The following is a 17,225-nucleotide window of genomic DNA, read 5'->3' as shown; positions in this document are numbered from 1 at the left end:
TACTTGTAAATCATTTAAAATCCTATTTGGCACAGTGAGGGCTTAGTAATACTAGTTGTTTGTTGAGATGATGATAACAATGATACATTTTCCTTCCAATTTTGTTGAATCTCACTTACTTTCTTCTGATTTTATAGCATTATTGATAGTCTAAAAGGGCTTTTGTCATGCCATATTTACTGTCATTGTAGATTATCAAGTTTGAATATAGTCATTAGATTATGATCAGTCATACATTTTAATGTAATTGGGTGTGGTTGTTTTTTTTTTTTGTTTTTTTGGGGGGGTTTCTTTTTTTGAGAATGAGAGACCATGAGGATAGGGTGGAAGGAGGAGAAGGAGAGGGAGAAGCAGACTCCTCGCTGAGCAGGGATCCCCATCCCAGGATCCTGAGGTTATGACCTGAGCTGAAGTCAGATGCTTAAGCACTGAGCCACCCAAGCACTCCATTTTAATATAATGTTACAAGGAGATTATATGATTTAAAAATCTTCCCCTTAAACAAGCTATAATTTTTACAGTAAAATTTTTCCCATTAGAAAAACAGGAAAAACTGATTAACTTATTTTCCTAAAAAGAGAAAGTTGACTTAACCAACAGTAATTTTATTCTTCAGGTATTAACTCTATAAAAAATGCTAGCCATTAATCATTTACTTTGTTCTCTTCATTTGTGAGTTCTGTTGAAATCACTTATTTCATATAGGGCCTTGAGGGCACTGGGAGTTTGAAGATGGTGCAAATCACAGTCCTTACAACATTTAAAGGAACATTTACTAAGCAGAATATATAAATCTTTTTTTTTTTTAAAGAGTTATTTATTTTAGAGAGAGAGAGACCCTAAGGGTGGGCCAAAGGGAAAGGGAGAGAGTCCAAGCAGACTTCAAGCTAAGCACGGAGCCCAATGTGGGGCTCAATCTCATACTCCTGAGATCACAACCTGAGCTAAAACCAAGAGTCAGTTGCTTAACTGAGCCACGCAGGTGCCCGTAGAATACCGAAATGTTTAGATTAACCTTTTGGATATTAGTTTATATCAGAAATAGTCTTCAAAATGAATATAAAATTAACTGAGAGTTCCTAATTTTTTTTTAAACTCAGTTTCCTAAAACTTGAGTATTATTCATGTTTCCAAGGCTGTAAATTAGAAATAAAACTAATAAGACTATCACTGCAGTAAAAAAAAATATGAAACATGAAATTATTCTTCCTTCTAAATATATCATAAGGCAATAAATGAGTGGTATTATAGTACTGTTATCTAGTCTAAATGCTTTAGTGAGACTTTCTAGTTGTTCCAGTTATGTTCTTTATAACAAAAGAAAAAAATTTCTGGTCAGAGATTCACTTGAGAATCATTTATTGCATTTAGTTGTCGTATTGCTTTAATTTCCTTCAGTCCTGAACAGTTCATTCTTTGTCTTTCATAACCATGGCATTTATTATGTAGAATGTCTCTTAGTTTGGCTTGTGGCTATAATTTGATTAATAATTAGAATAAGTTTTTATTCTACTTAAGTTCATTTTGATCAGTTAATTCAGGAAATTTTTGAAATTTCCTAAATTTTCAAATTTATCAATGTAAGTTTTCATTTTATTCTTTCATCGGAATAATTTGGTAAATCTCCTGATAATGTTTATGTGTGTCATTTCCCTTTTTTTCCTTGATAGTTTTGCCTGATTTTTCTTTTTTATTATCTAAAAAAAATAAGAGTTTAGTTGATTTTTTAAATTATATGTTTTCTATTTAGTTTTTTTCACTGTTTATTATTTTCTTCCTTCTATGTTTCTTTGGATTTACTCTGATATTCCCATTCCAGCTTTTTAAGACTGACTAGAGCCCATCAACTTTGTTCACTTTTCCATCATCAGTGTTTAAGAGTGTAAATGTACCTGTATACCTTGATTATATAATATTTTTATTATCACTTGGTTCTAAGTATTTCTTAATTTACTTTATAATTTTGCTTTTAATTGTGAGTTAATTTCCAAGGAAATAAAGTTCATAAATTTATCTTAATTGCCTTGGGGGTTGTGGTCCAAGAGCATGTATGATACCAATTCTTTTAATATATTGGGATTTCCTTTAGGGCCTGGAATATAAACCTCCATAGGATTTTACTCCTCAGGTCTTACCTACTTTTAACTCAGCCTAGTAAAAAGGAAACTTTGTTTTTATCTCTTCTGTCTTGTAGCAATCTAGAAAATGCCTTCAAGGTAAAAGCTCAAGTCAGTATGGAAGCTTACCTGTCACACTTCTTCCTGAATTATTTTAGCCTCCCCTTGCCTGCATTGGTTGCCTGTCCTCACACAGTTGATAAATATTTGTCTGGTTGGTGTCTAGAATTACCCGGGGGATGGGGAAGAATTCCTAGTTCTGCTCATGCAAATGACATTTAGGGCATAGGGTTACTGTGGCCTTGCCACCCATGTAGCTTTCTTGTGATACTACTCAAAAGATATGACTTAAAATAAGGACATGACTCCGGGTGTCTTATAGATTGATTTGAGTGAATGACGACTATGTCTTAACAAATTTTATGATGAATGAGGGATTTTGATTTGAGTACTATGCACTGAAGCAAAAATGGAGAATGGATGGCATACTTCTCTTTTATATATAAAGTGTTTTGCTTTGATCATGGTTTACAGTTTACTCATAAGAATTTATATTCACCTCCTTGAAAAAAACCATATGCTTATTAATTTTTAAATAGACTTGGTGTTCTTAATGCTATAGTTTGTGCTTGAGGTATACTTATGAAGTTATTATAAAATGGTAACTGAGCAAATCAATAGTTAGGATTGAATATATACGTGTGTCAGTTAGCTGTGGCCAAAATAATGCTACATGTTACAGGCTGTAGCATGTAGCTACAGATTCTAAGATGGAGATCTGTATGTAGGAAATTTATTAGGAGTAGAAGAGAAGGGAAAGAGGCAAGTTTGAACAGAAGAAGAAGATGGGCTATGATGCTGTATGAATGAAGGCCTCAGTCAACTCCATGGGACGTTTTGTTGGTTTTTTTTTTTTAAGATTTTATTTATTTATTCATGAAAGACACACACACACACACAGAGAGAGAGAGAGAGAGAGAGGTAGAGACACAGGCAGAGAAAGAAGCAGGCTCCACGCAGAGAGCACAAGGTGGGACTCGATCCCGGGACTCCAGGATCACGCCCCAGGCCGAAGGTGGCGCTAAACTGCTGAGCCACCTGGGCTGCCTTCCATGGGACGTTTTGAAGGGCTATCTTCCCACAGCACATCTAGCACGGAGTGAATAAGTTCTTTATTCTCAAAAAGGAAAACACAGATTTATTACACTGCCCAGTGTTTCAGTGGCTTATAATAAGCATTAATTTCTTACTCTGTGCAGATTGTCTAGGATTCTGCTGAACTAGACCAGGCCAATTTAGGTGCCAAACTGCAGGAAGAGTCCAGATCTACTTCATGCATATCTCATCCTCTGCTGACAAAAGCCAATAGCTCAAGAGGGCAAGTCCAGACATGCAAACACATGTCAAGGCTCTATTATATCACATATTTTGAATATCTTACTTGCCAGTCAAGTCACGTGGACAGACACAACATCAGTGGAATGGAAGTATACTCTCCTATGGAGGTCCAGGGGAGGGAGTGAATATTTGCTGAATAATAATCCAGTCTACCATAGTGTGATTCTACTTAATGAACAAAAGATGAGAATTTCACTGCCAAGATTTCATTGTCAGTCTTTCTCCTAAAATATTTCTGTTTGTCATCTCCATCTGTTATGAATGAGATGAAATGTGACAACACCTTCACCACTATTTGGCAGAGAGAACAGCTTGTGCTTAGTTCTTATGATTTTTTTAAATTTAGATTTGAATGGATCTTGTCTTGTGTATCTGTATCTCTATTAAAAACATGGTATCTTTGCAAAGTATTTAAGAGGAAAGATATTCAGTTTTTTTGCATTTAGTCTTTAAATTCTTCATCTTTAAATCGAGATATACATACAGTAAAGTGTATTAAGTATACTTAGGTACAGAGCTTTTAAACTTATATATATATATATATGTATACATTCTTATAATCACCATCCAAATCTAGATAAAGAGCACTACCAGAATCCCAAAAGATTACCTCATGCCCCTCCTCAGTCAGTGATTCCCCCCACCCCATACCACAATCCCCTGCTTCTGAGGAAATCATTATTCTGACTTCTCTTCCCATTGATTGTTACTTTTCTCCAAGTTCATCTAAATGGAATCAGCCAGTGTCACCCGGGGGGCTCAGTCGGTTCTGTGACCAACTCTTAATTTTGACTCAGGGTCCTGGAATCAAGTCCTGTGTAGGACTCCACCCTCAGTGCAGAGTCTGCTTGAGATTCTCTGCTTCTCTCCATCCCTCTACCCCTCCCCCTGCTCATGTGTGCTCTCTCTCTCTCAAATAAGTAAATCTTAAAAAAAAAAAAAAAAAAAAAGAAAGAAATCAGCCAGTGTATTCTTTTACATATCTAGCTCTTGGAATTTTTATTATCTTACTGATAAACCATAAGTCATACATCAAACTCCTGTATCTTAGTCTGTTTCTGAGAGTCTTCACTTGTTGCCTTGTCTATGTTTTACTTAGAGCTCTTTAGGGTAAGATCAGACTATATAAAACTAATTCAGAAGGAGCCACCTGGGCAGCCCGGGTGGCTCAGCGGTTTAGCACCACCTTCAGTCCAGGGCGTGATCCTGGAGACCCTGAATCGAGTCCCATGTCGGGCTCCCTTCATGGAGCCTGCTTCCCTCTCTGCCCACCCCCCCCCCCCGTGTGTGTGTGTGTGTGTGTGTGTGTGTTTGTGTGTCTCTCATGAATAAATAAATAAAATCTGGGGGAAAAAAAAAAGGAGCCACCTATGTGTGTCAGAAAAATGAGGTTAATATGGACTCCTAGCACATCATGTGATCCCGATTTCCTTTGTGAAGTTGGTCATCAATTTCAATAAAATTATTCCCTAGGGATTCCACAATGCATATGTCTGATGAGATGTTTATTTTCTGCACATACTAATCATGGTGATACTCTCCTCTGGGCTGTTTTAAAGTGGGCTTTGGGGGTTTCATAGTCTCCGGTCAGCTACAAGTTGAACCCATTCTTTCCATTTGATTTGTGACAGTGCAGGAGTTAGTCTTCTGAAAGCAAATACTTCAGTGTTCAGTAACACTCTGTAAAGAACAGAACCTTTGAAACAATTTAATCATTTCAGATTATGGTCCTAATCACTTATAAAGGCTATGATATTGCTTTGGTTCTTTGAAACCTTATTAAATAATAGCCTATCATTTTTAAGAGTACCTCTAAGAAAAGTATTTTCATTCATATCACATGAACAAAAGACTGAATATCCTTTCATGCTTTGAGTGGCTGGTATAATATCAGCTGAGAAAAACTCACTTAATTGTGTGACTTTTGGTTTCAGAGCACCTGCTAATTATAAAAATTACTTCTACCTCCTGAGGAATCTCAGCAGCACAGTTCATTTATATAATTATTGATTTTGAATATCACTGTATCTTTTTCAGTTTTGTTATCCATTGTAAATTTTGTTTCAAAAATAATTGTTTATGGTAATACATTATTAATTGAAAGGATCCCTAAATGCTATTGGATTTTGTTTTCACTTTCATAGATCAGTTATCTACAAATAATAATTTCAGGGACAATGTAAACGTGTTTAGCTGAATCTGTTAAACTGCTGAATCTGTCAAGTGAGATTAGCTAGAAAAAGTGGAGTTCAATTGATTCTGAAGTTTGCAGAACACAGGCAAAGAATAAAGATCAATTCTAACATTTTTGTAACCCTTGTGGCAGAAGGGTGAGAAGAAATTCTTTTGAAAACTGAAGTTATTATTCCATAATGGTGACACATATAGCAAAGGACACTATACATGGTCAGTGTGATTATACCTGGGGAATAGAAAATGAAATTCCTACTTGCCTTTGTTTTGTGGAATCCAGTGATTTATTTAAGAGAGATGTTAATCCTTATTAAAGCAGTAAGTTAACATACCTTAAACGTGTTTGTAGATCTTAAATCCCATCTTTAGTTCTATCAACAAATTCCTATTCTAGACCCTTTTTCAATGTCTTAATGTATCACAGTGTAAATATCTTTTTAATGCATGCTGTAGCCAATAATTCTTTTTAGTAGATGTTAGTTGATACTGGAGCTAATTTTATATATATGTTTTAAATTTTATTTATTTATTCATGAGAGACACAGAGAGAGAGGCAGAGACACAGGCAAAGGGAGAAGCAGGCTCCATGCAGGGTCATGCCCTGGGCTGAAGTCGGCGCTAAACCACTGAGCCACCCAGGCTGCCCTAATTTTATATTCTTATATGTATAGGGAACTCACTTATAAGCTAAATTTTAAGAAACATGTTGTCAAATTGATGTGATGCTATCTCCATTTTGTGAAAATTTCAGAAGATGCTTTGTATACAAGGTGCAAGACTTGCTTTCATGTGTTAGAAAGTTTAAATAGAACTAGTTCTCCCGGGATCCCTGGGTGGCGCAGCGGTTTAGCGCCTGCCTTTGACTCAGGGCGCGATCCTGGAGACCCGGGATCGAGTCCCACGTCGGGCTCCCGGTGCATGGAGCCTGCTTCTCCCTCTGCCTGTGTCTCTGCCTCTCTTTCTCTCCCCCACCCCCTCTCTGTGTGTAACTATTGTAAATAAATAAAAATTAAAAAAAGAAAAAAAGAACTAGTTCTCTCTTGATAAGAATTTGATCCCCTTGCCAATCAAATCTGGGCCACACCTTATCCAGACACAGCAGAGCAGAGCATCCTGTTTTGCTCTTTTCCTGCTACACATACAAATGTGCATATATGCTACAAGTGAATCTCTTTCTCTCTGGTAGAAAAACCATTTGAGGTTTTTCAAAGCTTAAAATTTTGAGACCTAAGTTTATTCACTGCTTCTGTTGAAAAGAAGCTTTTTTTTTTTTTTTTTTTAAGATTTTTTGTTTATTCATGAGAGATACAGACAGAGAGAGGCAGAGATACAGACAGTGAGAGAAGCAGGCTCCATGCAGGGAGCCTGATGCACGACTTGATCCCGGGTCTCCAGGATCACACCATGGGCCAAAGGCAGGCGCCAAACCACTGAGACACCCAGGAATCCCCTGAAGCATGTTTTTTAAGTAAGCTAGACCCAAGGTACTTTTGCAAAAAGCCAGGAAATCTGGCTTTTTTTGCAAAAAGCCAGGAAATCTGGCTTTTTTTGCAAAAAGCCAAGAAATCTGTCTTTCTTCCTTTTAAATTACTCTTCATATCACTGTCTCTTGAAATTTGTAGGAAACCTACCCCAGCCTAACCAATCCAAGCAAGCCTGGGTATCTGTTCTTGGTCTTACAAAATCCTAACCACGTTACTGTTTTCACATGGATATGTACTTTAATTTTGTTTTGCTTAACATGAATGTGTAGTTTTGTTTGGTGTCACTATCATTTTCAATTCCACTGTTTTCTGTATCTCTCATTCTTAGGACATCATTCTTTTAATCCAACTTGAGAATATTTTTTTTCTCTCTCTGGTACATACTCTGTTTTCCCCATGTCAAGAAAGGCTGTGCCAGCCCTGTATAGTAGCTGAAGTGATTTTGGTACTCGTTAACCAAGAGGATGATGAAACTTACTGGCTTCCCAGTTTAACACCTAGAGGCTCTGGATCTTCATGGTTAGGTTACTATGACAAATGATTGCATTTTAAATTTTTTTTTATTTTTTGCATTTTTAAAAATACACGTCTTAGAAGGTACAAATCACCGTTTTCTTAAAGCAATGAGTGATACTGTAAGTAATCTGATGTTTAAATTTTTCTTAATTTTGTTACTTAAAAAACAGTTGAGTGTATTAGTGTTAATTTTAAGTGCATCACACATTTTAGTATTTCTGTTTTTAAATAACCTAGGAAATTTGCATTTTGGCTATCTTTTCTCTCCATTTTGTTTTCTTTAGTTTCATGCTATGGATACATTGTATAGGCACAGCTATGATTTGAGCAGTGCCATTAGTGTCTTAGTACCAGTTGGAGGACCTGTTTTATGCAGAGATGAAATGGAAGAGTGGTCAGCCTCTGAAGCTAGTTTATTTGAAGAGGCCCTGGAAAAATATGGCAAAGACTTCAATGACATACGTCAAGACTTCGTAAGTAGAAAATTGCAAATAAAATGTTGGGATAAGAGTGTTTTGTCTTTATCGGGAATTTGGTAAACCATTTAGCAAGCCTGTGACTTAGTAATTTTTACCTGCTCCCTGTGGAATGAAGGCTAGTCTTAGAGAGGGAGAAAATTGACTTTTCTTTGGGGAAGTAATTATAAGACCCAGGGTTAGGAGATTCTGAGTTCAAGTTTAAGATATGGATAGTTTTTCTCACCATTTGCACTATTTCTGAGCTCTGCTTTTTGAGTTTGTTACTCTCCTTTAGACCTTTTATATTTTTATATTAGTAGGATGACTAATTGTTGAGCCTGAACTTGATGTGGACCTTTAATATGGAAACAACCTGTACCAAGCAGAGTAGGAAAATTTGCTTTAGGAGTTTTTGGTCTTTGACTCCTCTTAATGATATGTGGTATCTTACTTGCATTTTAAGTACTAGATAATCTTACCTACTTAAGCACTTATGTGTTTCCTCTTGTCTTTGTAGTTGTGGAATTGCTCTCTTTAATTAAACTTATAATCTCTTTGAAATGGGGAAAGTTCTATTTGAGAAGTCCATGGATAGCTTTCTATAACAGTCATCCTTTCTAGCTTATCCAATTTGTTGGTGTGTGATTGTTCATAGTAGTCTCTAGTGATCCTTTGTAGTCCTGCACTATCAGTTGTATTGTCTCCTTATTTTCATTTCTGAGTGCATTTCAGACTTTTTTTTTTTTTTTTTTTTTTTTTGGCTAGTCAATTTTGTTTATCTTTCCAGAAAAGTAACTCTTATTTTCAATGGTCTTTTCTGTTGTTTTTCTAGTTTATACTTCCATTTATTTCTCCTCTGACCTTTGTTGCTTCTTTCCTTCTGCTAACTGGATACACTCTTTCACTTATTTTTTCCTTTTTTTTCCACTTTAACCAGATAATTTCTAATGACCTGTCTTTGAGTTCCAGATTCTTTTTCTGCTTGATCATGTGTTTTTGGTGTTCTGTGTGGCATTTTTCATTTAATTCATTGTATTCTTCAGCTTTAGAATTTTTGTTCAGGTTTTGGGGATTTCCGTGTGTGTGTGTGACTTCTTTCTCTTTTGAGCTTCTTATTTTGTATATTATTTTCCTTCTTTTGGAGTCTATCTCCTGATTTCAGTTCTGTCTATATTTTCTTGTAGCTCATTGAGCTTCCTTATAACCATTATTTTAAAATCATTATCAGGAAATCATAGATTTCCATTTCTTTGGGGTCAGCTATTGGAAAATTGTTTCTTTGGTAATGTCATGTTTCCTTAATTTTTTGTATTTCTTATAGCCTTGTGTTGATGTTTGTGCATTTGATTTACTAGTCACCTCTATCAGAATTTACCCACTGGTTTTAGTGGGGAGAGACCTTCACCTGCAGTGGGTGCAAGGGTGTTGAAAGGGCAAGTCTGATGGTTCCAGCTCTTGGGAAGGCCCATAAGCATACCGTATATTTGGCTCCGTCAGCTGGGGTCAGTGTCAGTTAAATTGCAGGAGCCTTCAACAGCCAGTGCTCCGGGTATCTGCAGTGGCAGTGAAGGCTGTTAGGGTCTTTGGTGGCAAAGGCTGCTGGGGACCTCTTGATCTCTTTCTCTCCCGTGGGATATATCATTGCCAAAGGGATCCCTGTCAGCATTGGATCCAGCTTTGGAGTACCCTTGCCATGGCAGTGAGCACGAGGTGTGAGCATGCTTGGACCACTACAGAGCTAGGAGTGAAGCATGTAGGTTTGCAGAATGACAGCAATGACAGCAGTCTAGGGTCTAGGTGCTGGCTAGCCTGCTATGTCAGTGCCAGAGATATGAACACACGTGGAACAGACATGGAATCAAGGTCTACAGTGCGGATGCATGTGGAGCAGCCAGGGTTCTGGGGTCCTGGTTGTTCACAGGGTTGAAAGTTGGAGCTGGGAGCTCTGTTCCTGGGGTAGGGACACAGCATTGTCATCTGGGAGGGGAGCAGCAGCGTTTCCCTCTCTAGGAGGTCAGTATCAGCAACGGCAGTTGGTTACTTCAGTAGCAGAAGCTGTCAGTTTTCTCAGGCTGTGAACATGGCGGGGACTGTCCTGATGGCTATTGAGGTCCTCAGTGGCAATGGCTGCCTGGCTCCTCTGCAGAGTAGGCCACTGGGACCACAGTGGCACCCACCATGTGGCCTATACTGATAGCTTTTACCCTTCTTCTTTGTTCTTAGCCATTTCCAGATGTCTCAACTAAGCCTACCTCTGCAGTGATCCTTTCTGAGTGTTTGTTTTTCGTTCTTTGCTCCACTGTGTTGCCATAGCTTCTTATTTTACTATATCCATCATTCCAGGGCTATTTTTATTTGTCGATAGCTGTCAGATACAAAGACAGGTATCTCCTACTCCTCTGGCTTGCCAACCACATTCTCCCTGTTCATTTTCTCCTGAGTTGTCTAGTTTGTTATCATAAAATAGATAATAATTTCCTACTACCCTTTGAAGGTCTTGGGGATGGAGCTTTAGTGATGCTCCCTGTCTCATTCCTGATACTGGGAATTTACTTCTCTCTCTTTCCTGTCAGTCCAACTAGGAGTTTGTCAGTTTTCTTGATCTTTGCAAAGAGCCAGTTTTTTGTTTGATTGATTTTTGTTTGTTTCATCAATTTCTGCTTTTATGTGTGTCATTTCCTTTCTTCAGCTTGCTTTAGGCTTAAGTGCTTTGTCTTTTCCTACTGTCTTTTTAAGGTTGAAGCTTAAGGTTGAACCTTTCTTTGTAATGTAATCATTTATTGGTAGTATATGTTTTGCTGACAGTGATTTTTGCCTCTTCTCAAAATCATCTTCTGTCCTCTTTAACAAAAATGTACTCTATATGGAACTCATTTTCTTCTTTTTCTTTTTCAATACTTTAAAGATGTCTCTCTGGCTCACATAGTTTCTGATGAGAAGTACTTTTGTATGTAAATGTTTCTTTTTTTGTGTGCTCAAGATTTTCTCTTTTCTTTTTTCTTTTTTTTTTTTTTTCTTTTCTCTTTTCTCTTTTCTTTTGTGTTTTTAGCAGTTTTATTACTACAGTGCACCTGGGTGTGTTTTTTTTTTTGTAATCATTCTACTGAGTTTCCAAGAGCTGTAATCTGTTTGTATGTTAGTTTGTATAATTTATATTGATCTATCTTCCAGTACACTAATTCTATGTCCAGTATACTGAGAAACTTGTTAAAGGAATTCTTCAAATATGATAGCATGTTTTGCTTGACATTTATATTTATTTTTCATACCTTTCATCTCTGTTTAAATTTCCCATCTATTCATGTGTGCTGTCTTACCTTTTTAACCAGATCCTTTAATATATTAATTTAATCTGTAGCTGGGCCAGTTTTGGATTTGGTTGTTGTCCTGTTTACCTTCAGGGTACCACTGTACTGGAAGGCCTAAAATTTCATGTACTGCCTTGACATTTTGAGCGTCACTGGGCCCCAGAACTTAACTGAATTCCACTGCTCTTTCCAGATTTGCCCCTCACCCAGCAGGAAAGGTTCCCCACCTGCCCAGTTCTTCTAGCACCTCCCCCTGCTCCTCCTTCAACCCAATGGGTTTCACTTCCTTGCCAGCCTGCAGAATTACTCAGACAAGCCAGGCCCATTCTCCCATAGGAACCTTTTCCAAACCAGGATATACCTCACCTTCTTGCTACACAGAACCTTACTTCCCCAGCCCCTAGTGACTCACTGTGGCCCTACATGGTGTTGTCTTCCTGTGGGCTGTATCTGTGACTAATGAAACACTGTGCGTCTCTGCTGTTTGTCTTCAGTGTTGTGTGCTGTCCGTCTGGCCACCTGATACTCTTTTGAGGGGCAGGTCCCTCCCTCAATGAAGGGGTGAATAGGAGGTTATCTGAACATCCACAGACTTCAGATTCTTACCTGTGCTTTACTCAGGGCCTGGAATGTGGGAGGGCTTCTTCAGTATTCCTGTCTCAGCCTCAGCAAGCCCTGTGCTCTAGGGCCCCTCTCTACATTTTGATAAGTTGTGTTTTCATTTTCATTGCTTCAGAGTATTTTTCATTTTTCCTTCTGATTTTCTTTTTTGACTCATGGATTACTTAGAGGTAAGTTCCACATATTTGTGATTTTTCCCTATATTTTTGTTACTGAAGTCTAGTTTAATTCTGTTGTGATCAGAAAACATACTTTGTTAAAAAAAATCAAATTTTACATTTTTTACATGTGATTGATTTTTTATCTCAGTATATGGTCCATTATTATGAATATTCCATGTGTTCTTGAAAAAAAGAGATATTTTGCTATTTAGTGGAATGTCCTATACATGCTACTTAGGTCAGATTTATTAATGGTGGTACTTAAGTCTTCTGGAGCCTTACTGATTTTCTGTCTACCTGTTCTGTTCTTGAGTGAGCAGTATTGAAAGCCTCTAGCTATGACCGTGAATTTTCCTGTTTTTCTTTTCAATTATAGTAGGTTTTTGCTTTAATTATGCTGAATCTCTGTTACTGGATACATACATTGAGGATTGTTACCTTCTCGTAATGAATTGACCCTTTTAAAAAAAAAAAAAAAAGATTTTATCTATTCATTCATGAGAAAGAGGGGTGGGGGCAGAGGGAGAAGCTGGCTCCATGCAGGGAGCACAACATGGGACTCGATCCCAGGTCTCCAGGATTCCACCCTGGGCTGAAGGCAGCGCCAAACCGCTGAGCCACTGGAGCTGCCCTGAATTGACCCTTTTTAAAAAAGTTTTAATTTATTTATTAGAGAGAGAGATTACAAGTGTTCTGATGAACACCTGATGGAGATCCGTGGCAAATGTGGATGGATTCCCCTAGTGCTTAGAGCTCCCATAGATGTTAAACAGTTGCCCTAGCTCACTGTTGGCCTTTAATAATTTGGTAAATTTTTGGCTGTTTTCTTCTTACTTTGTTTTTATTTGTTTTATTTTATTTGTTATTTTGTTTTGTTTTATTTTTATTTTATTTTATTTTATTTTATTTTATTTTGTGCTTTGCCAAAGTGAAAATAGTTCATGAGTTTCATGAGTCTAGGGTTTACTCAGAGTGACTTTGGAATTCAGTTCAGTTTATTGTCTTGTAAATTTAGCTCCATGATAGGCTCAAGAATTGGTGTGGTTTTTAGATTATCTGGATTTTTTTTCTCTCCTCATTTTTAGGGTGAGAATGACATTCTCTTGTAGATTTTATATTCTAAGGAGAAACAGGACCTGAAATATACAAAGGAACCTGATAAAAGTGCAGAACAGTAAAGTCTGTGTTCCTTCATGCATTCAGGTCTCTTGCCATAGAAACTTCTTTCAGCAGAGGATATTTCCTGGCTGTTTTATCATTTGAACTTCAGTTGCAGATAACAAAATTACAAAAGCTATTTTAAACAGAATGGGATTTGATTTTGGATAATTATTTTTATAGTTTTATATATTATATAATATAGAGTCAATTGATAGGGTTGGAGAAATAGGCTCCAGGATGGACATCAGAACGTTCTACTGAAATGGTCCAGCAGGGGAGCTTCTACCTCTGCCCTGTCCAGGAAGTGGGAAGCTGGCAGGTTAACAACCTCTGTTCCAGGATTATACTACTTTAACGATGATTTTGGAATTAGGAAGCCCCTAGTGGAGCTGATGGCTCTAGGACAATTTTATGCCTCTTTGCTCTGCTGCAGCTAAACAGATACCTGTGCACCATTCTATCCTGCTTAATTCACTTCTGAATTTAGGTCTTCTACATCTGTTTGGAAGAATAAATCACAAGGGAGTCTCAGAAATACAGTATTTCCATTCTAGCCTTCCACTATAGGTGAGTGAACTTGAAGGGAGTTGGAAAGCCGTAATTGGAGATGACAGTCTATTTGAGTGAGCTAGTTTAAGGAAAGAGATTTATTACAGGCTAACAGAACCTCCAGGTGGGCCAGAGATCCAAGTTTAGATGCTTCACAGCTGGACTTTTAAAGCCAAGAACAGTATCTAACTCTGCAATGGCAACATTCTAGCAGAAACTTAATTTCTGCTCCAACTTGACTGTCAATAAAGGCCACACATTGGTGTGCCTGGCTGGCTCAGTCAGAAGAGCATGCAGCTCTTGATCTCAGGGTCATGAATTCAAGCCCCACCTTGGGTGTGGAGATTACTTAAATAAAATTCTTAAAAAGGCAAATGCTACATACCTAGGGCCTATTCTTTGAACACTTTACTTTCTACCTTTGTATGAGCTAGAGTGCTTTTGATTATGGATAAGAGAAACTCAACCTCACCTAGTTTAGAATAAAGAATAAATGTATTATATTAGGGTTCTTAGTTGCTAAGTACAAGATTCACTGTATCTAATTTAAGCAAAAAGGAATATAGCATATTGGGTTTTTACAGAATCCCGGGGAAGACCAGAAAACCAGCATTGGACACTAGACTTCCAGGAACAGTAGAAACATCCATGCTCTCTACCTCTTGGAAACCATGATGTTAAGTATGGATGGCAGAAAGGTCAACACAGATGCCCCAGAAGAACATGATATCTCAACATGATATCTCATGATATATATATTTTTAAGATTTATTTATTTTAAGAGACAGAGAGAGTACATGCAAGGGAGCAGGGGGAGGGGCAGAAGGAGAGGGAGAGAGTGAATCCTCAAGCAGACTCCCCACTGAGTGTAGAACCCTATGCAGGGCTTAGTTCCAGGACCCTGAGATCATGACCTGAGCCAAAATCAAGAGTCATACACTCAGCTGCCTGAGTCAGGCGCCCCTCAGCCATCTTTCTTGCCAAACAGTTCATTCTCCCTGCATGCAGCCTCATTCTTATGTTGCTCAGTTCTCTATCTGGATGTCATTTTGTCAGCTTGCCTAAACATGGCCCATATGTCTGCATCCTTGGTTGAGGGTATCTGGGGAAAATGTTTAGATCTTTAAGGAAGGTAAGCTGGAAGTGGGTGGATAATATCTGCCACCACTCAACGTCATCCTTGCCTTCTGTACATGCTTCCTTTCCATATATCAACTTTTTAAACAATTGTAATTATCCCTGAATTGTTAGAAAATGTGGTACTTTTTCTTCAAATTTAATGTCACAGCATCCTTCTCTGGTTTTAGTCACAACTTGTCTTTATAGCTTGTTACTTATGCATTCAATTGTAAAGGTAAAACTACCATCAACAGACCTTATATAAAAATAGAAAGGGAATTGGGCTGCTGAAGGAAAATCATTATACCAAGCAAGGAAAGAAAGAAAGATAGCTTCTTTCATCTTCTTTCTGTTTCTGATACTTAGCCTGAGGCCTTTGTTGGCATTCAAAATCTAATTCCTCTACTATTCTCCTCTTAGTTCCTTAGATGGCCAGTGTTCTTAATCTGGTAGGGTGACCCATACCTTTATTCCTGAGGGTTCTGAGCCCTGGGTTAGAAGCAGTGTTCTGTGAGAATAAGTCATTCATAAATCTGTGATTGGTATTGCTAGCTAATGCATTATAGGCAAAAAAGGCAAGTCATATTTAGAATAATTGTCTATTCAACAAGAACAAGATGTCTATTCATTCCAGGATGCTGAGAGTCTAATGTAACTGACATGTTACCAGGAATGGTGCCATGTTGGAAGCCCAGTATACTCTGTTCCTTGCAGATTGGACACCTGGAGTAATCAGATCAGATTTGGTGAGAGGACATCCATGTAATAGTACCCATGTGTAATCTCTGTCTGCTTGCCTCTGTGTTTGTTTGTGTCCTTTGAGCAGTCATTGTTTTGGCTAGGAAGGAGGCTGACTGAGAGAGCTCTAGAGGAGATCATCTTGTCCTGCTGATACTAATGAGAACTTCCTCTCCAGAGGGAGCCTTTGATAAGCATGGAGACACAGATATCCTCACACTTGGGCCCATCCAGAGGTATCCTTCCCATAAACCTCTTTCCTAAGCCTCGATGTTACCAACCTTCTGATCTGATTCCTTTCAAGTCCCCAATCATCATGACAGTTAATAACCACTCTCTATGAGTGGGTATGGATTAGTACCTCTGACCAGATGATGACTAATGACCTGCCCTCCCAAAGGTTGTCCCTTCTTCACTGTGCTTCAGAGCCACTCCTGCTTGGGGCTGAAATGCTGCAGCAGTAGCACTCTGGTCAGTGCCAGTATATCATGCAAAGCCATCTGCCGCATTCAGATTTTTTCCTTCTCACTTGACATATCCTAGGGAATGCTTATGAAGCCGTGAGGGTTGAGGGATAAATGATCCTGCAACAGGAGTAGACACACTGGGATATGTTACTTGTGCTTTCAAGAGCTGTACTTCTTGATGAGAGAGCAGTGGTGATGAGCACAGCTGATTAGGACTTTATGGCTTAGATAAAATCTGTCTGATGATGAAGCTCAGGTTACATAGGCACTTGGTTTCTTTTTCTCAGCCTTCCAGGTAATTGCAGGCCAGGGGCTGTTTCTCAGAAGAAGAATAGTTAGGAGATAAAAAGGTCTTAGCTTGCTCGAGCTCTGGGGGACTATGCCTGTGACTATTCTCTGAACCCTGGGGGACTATGCCCATGACTATCCTCAGACATCACCATGAGGTTTTGTGGTGGGCTGCTTACCATCCCTCAGACACTTTGAACTCCATTAGATTGCTTGTTAGGTTGTGGAAAACGGTACTTGCTTTAGCTGTAATGCAGCTGCCAGTGGCTGTGTGACTTGGTCCTTTAAGGAGGCCGCATTTGTAACTGCTGTTGGAATTGCCACCCTGTTAAGCTTAAAATAATTTTCTTTCTCAAAACTCCATCTGTTTTCTCTTCAGAGCAAACAGGTGAGTGAATTATGGAGGTGATAAGAATGGTGTGGATATCGTACACATCGATATCAAGCAGACCCCTAGCAGCAGTGGGGTGTGGGAAGTACTCTAATCCCCATGGTAGCTTAGGGCAAGCTAGCTAGGAGTCAGGGAGAGCGCTGAGTCACCTATCGGTAAAATCTGCCATTTTACCGCAACAGCTAAAGATTGTGGCTGTCGATAGTCATTTGTTTGAAGGTTTGATCTATTCTGATTTACATCTTGGATGACTAAC

At 38.3% G+C, this 17,225-nt stretch overlaps 1 protein-coding gene across 11 annotated transcripts in view; it reads left to right on the top strand.

Moving 5' to 3' along the window:
- Positions 1–17,225, top strand: part of MTA3 (metastasis associated 1 family member 3) — a 219,958-nt gene that overhangs the window by 160,684 nt on the left and 42,049 nt on the right. For 9 of the 11 annotated variants that reach the window (XR_012004442.1, XM_072770368.1, XM_072770362.1 and 6 more), the window contains exon 9: positions 7,993–8,181. The exons of the other annotated variants lie outside the window; for them this stretch is intronic. Coding sequence is in view for 8 of the 9 variants with exons in the window: in XM_072770368.1 (XP_072626469.1) it covers positions 7,993–8,181 (189 nt within the window). In the remaining variant the exon portion in view is untranslated. The remainder of the gene's footprint in view (positions 1–7,992; positions 8,182–17,225) is intronic. 11 annotated transcript variants of the gene reach the window in all.

The sequence above is a fragment of the Canis lupus genome, chromosome 12, assembly GCF_048164855.1.
Source record: "Canis lupus baileyi chromosome 12, mCanLup2.hap1, whole genome shotgun sequence".
NCBI lineage: Eukaryota > Metazoa > Chordata > Mammalia > Carnivora > Canidae > Canis > Canis lupus.
Note: the sequence above shows the minus strand (reverse complement) of the source record. Positions and strands in the feature narration are given on the sequence as shown.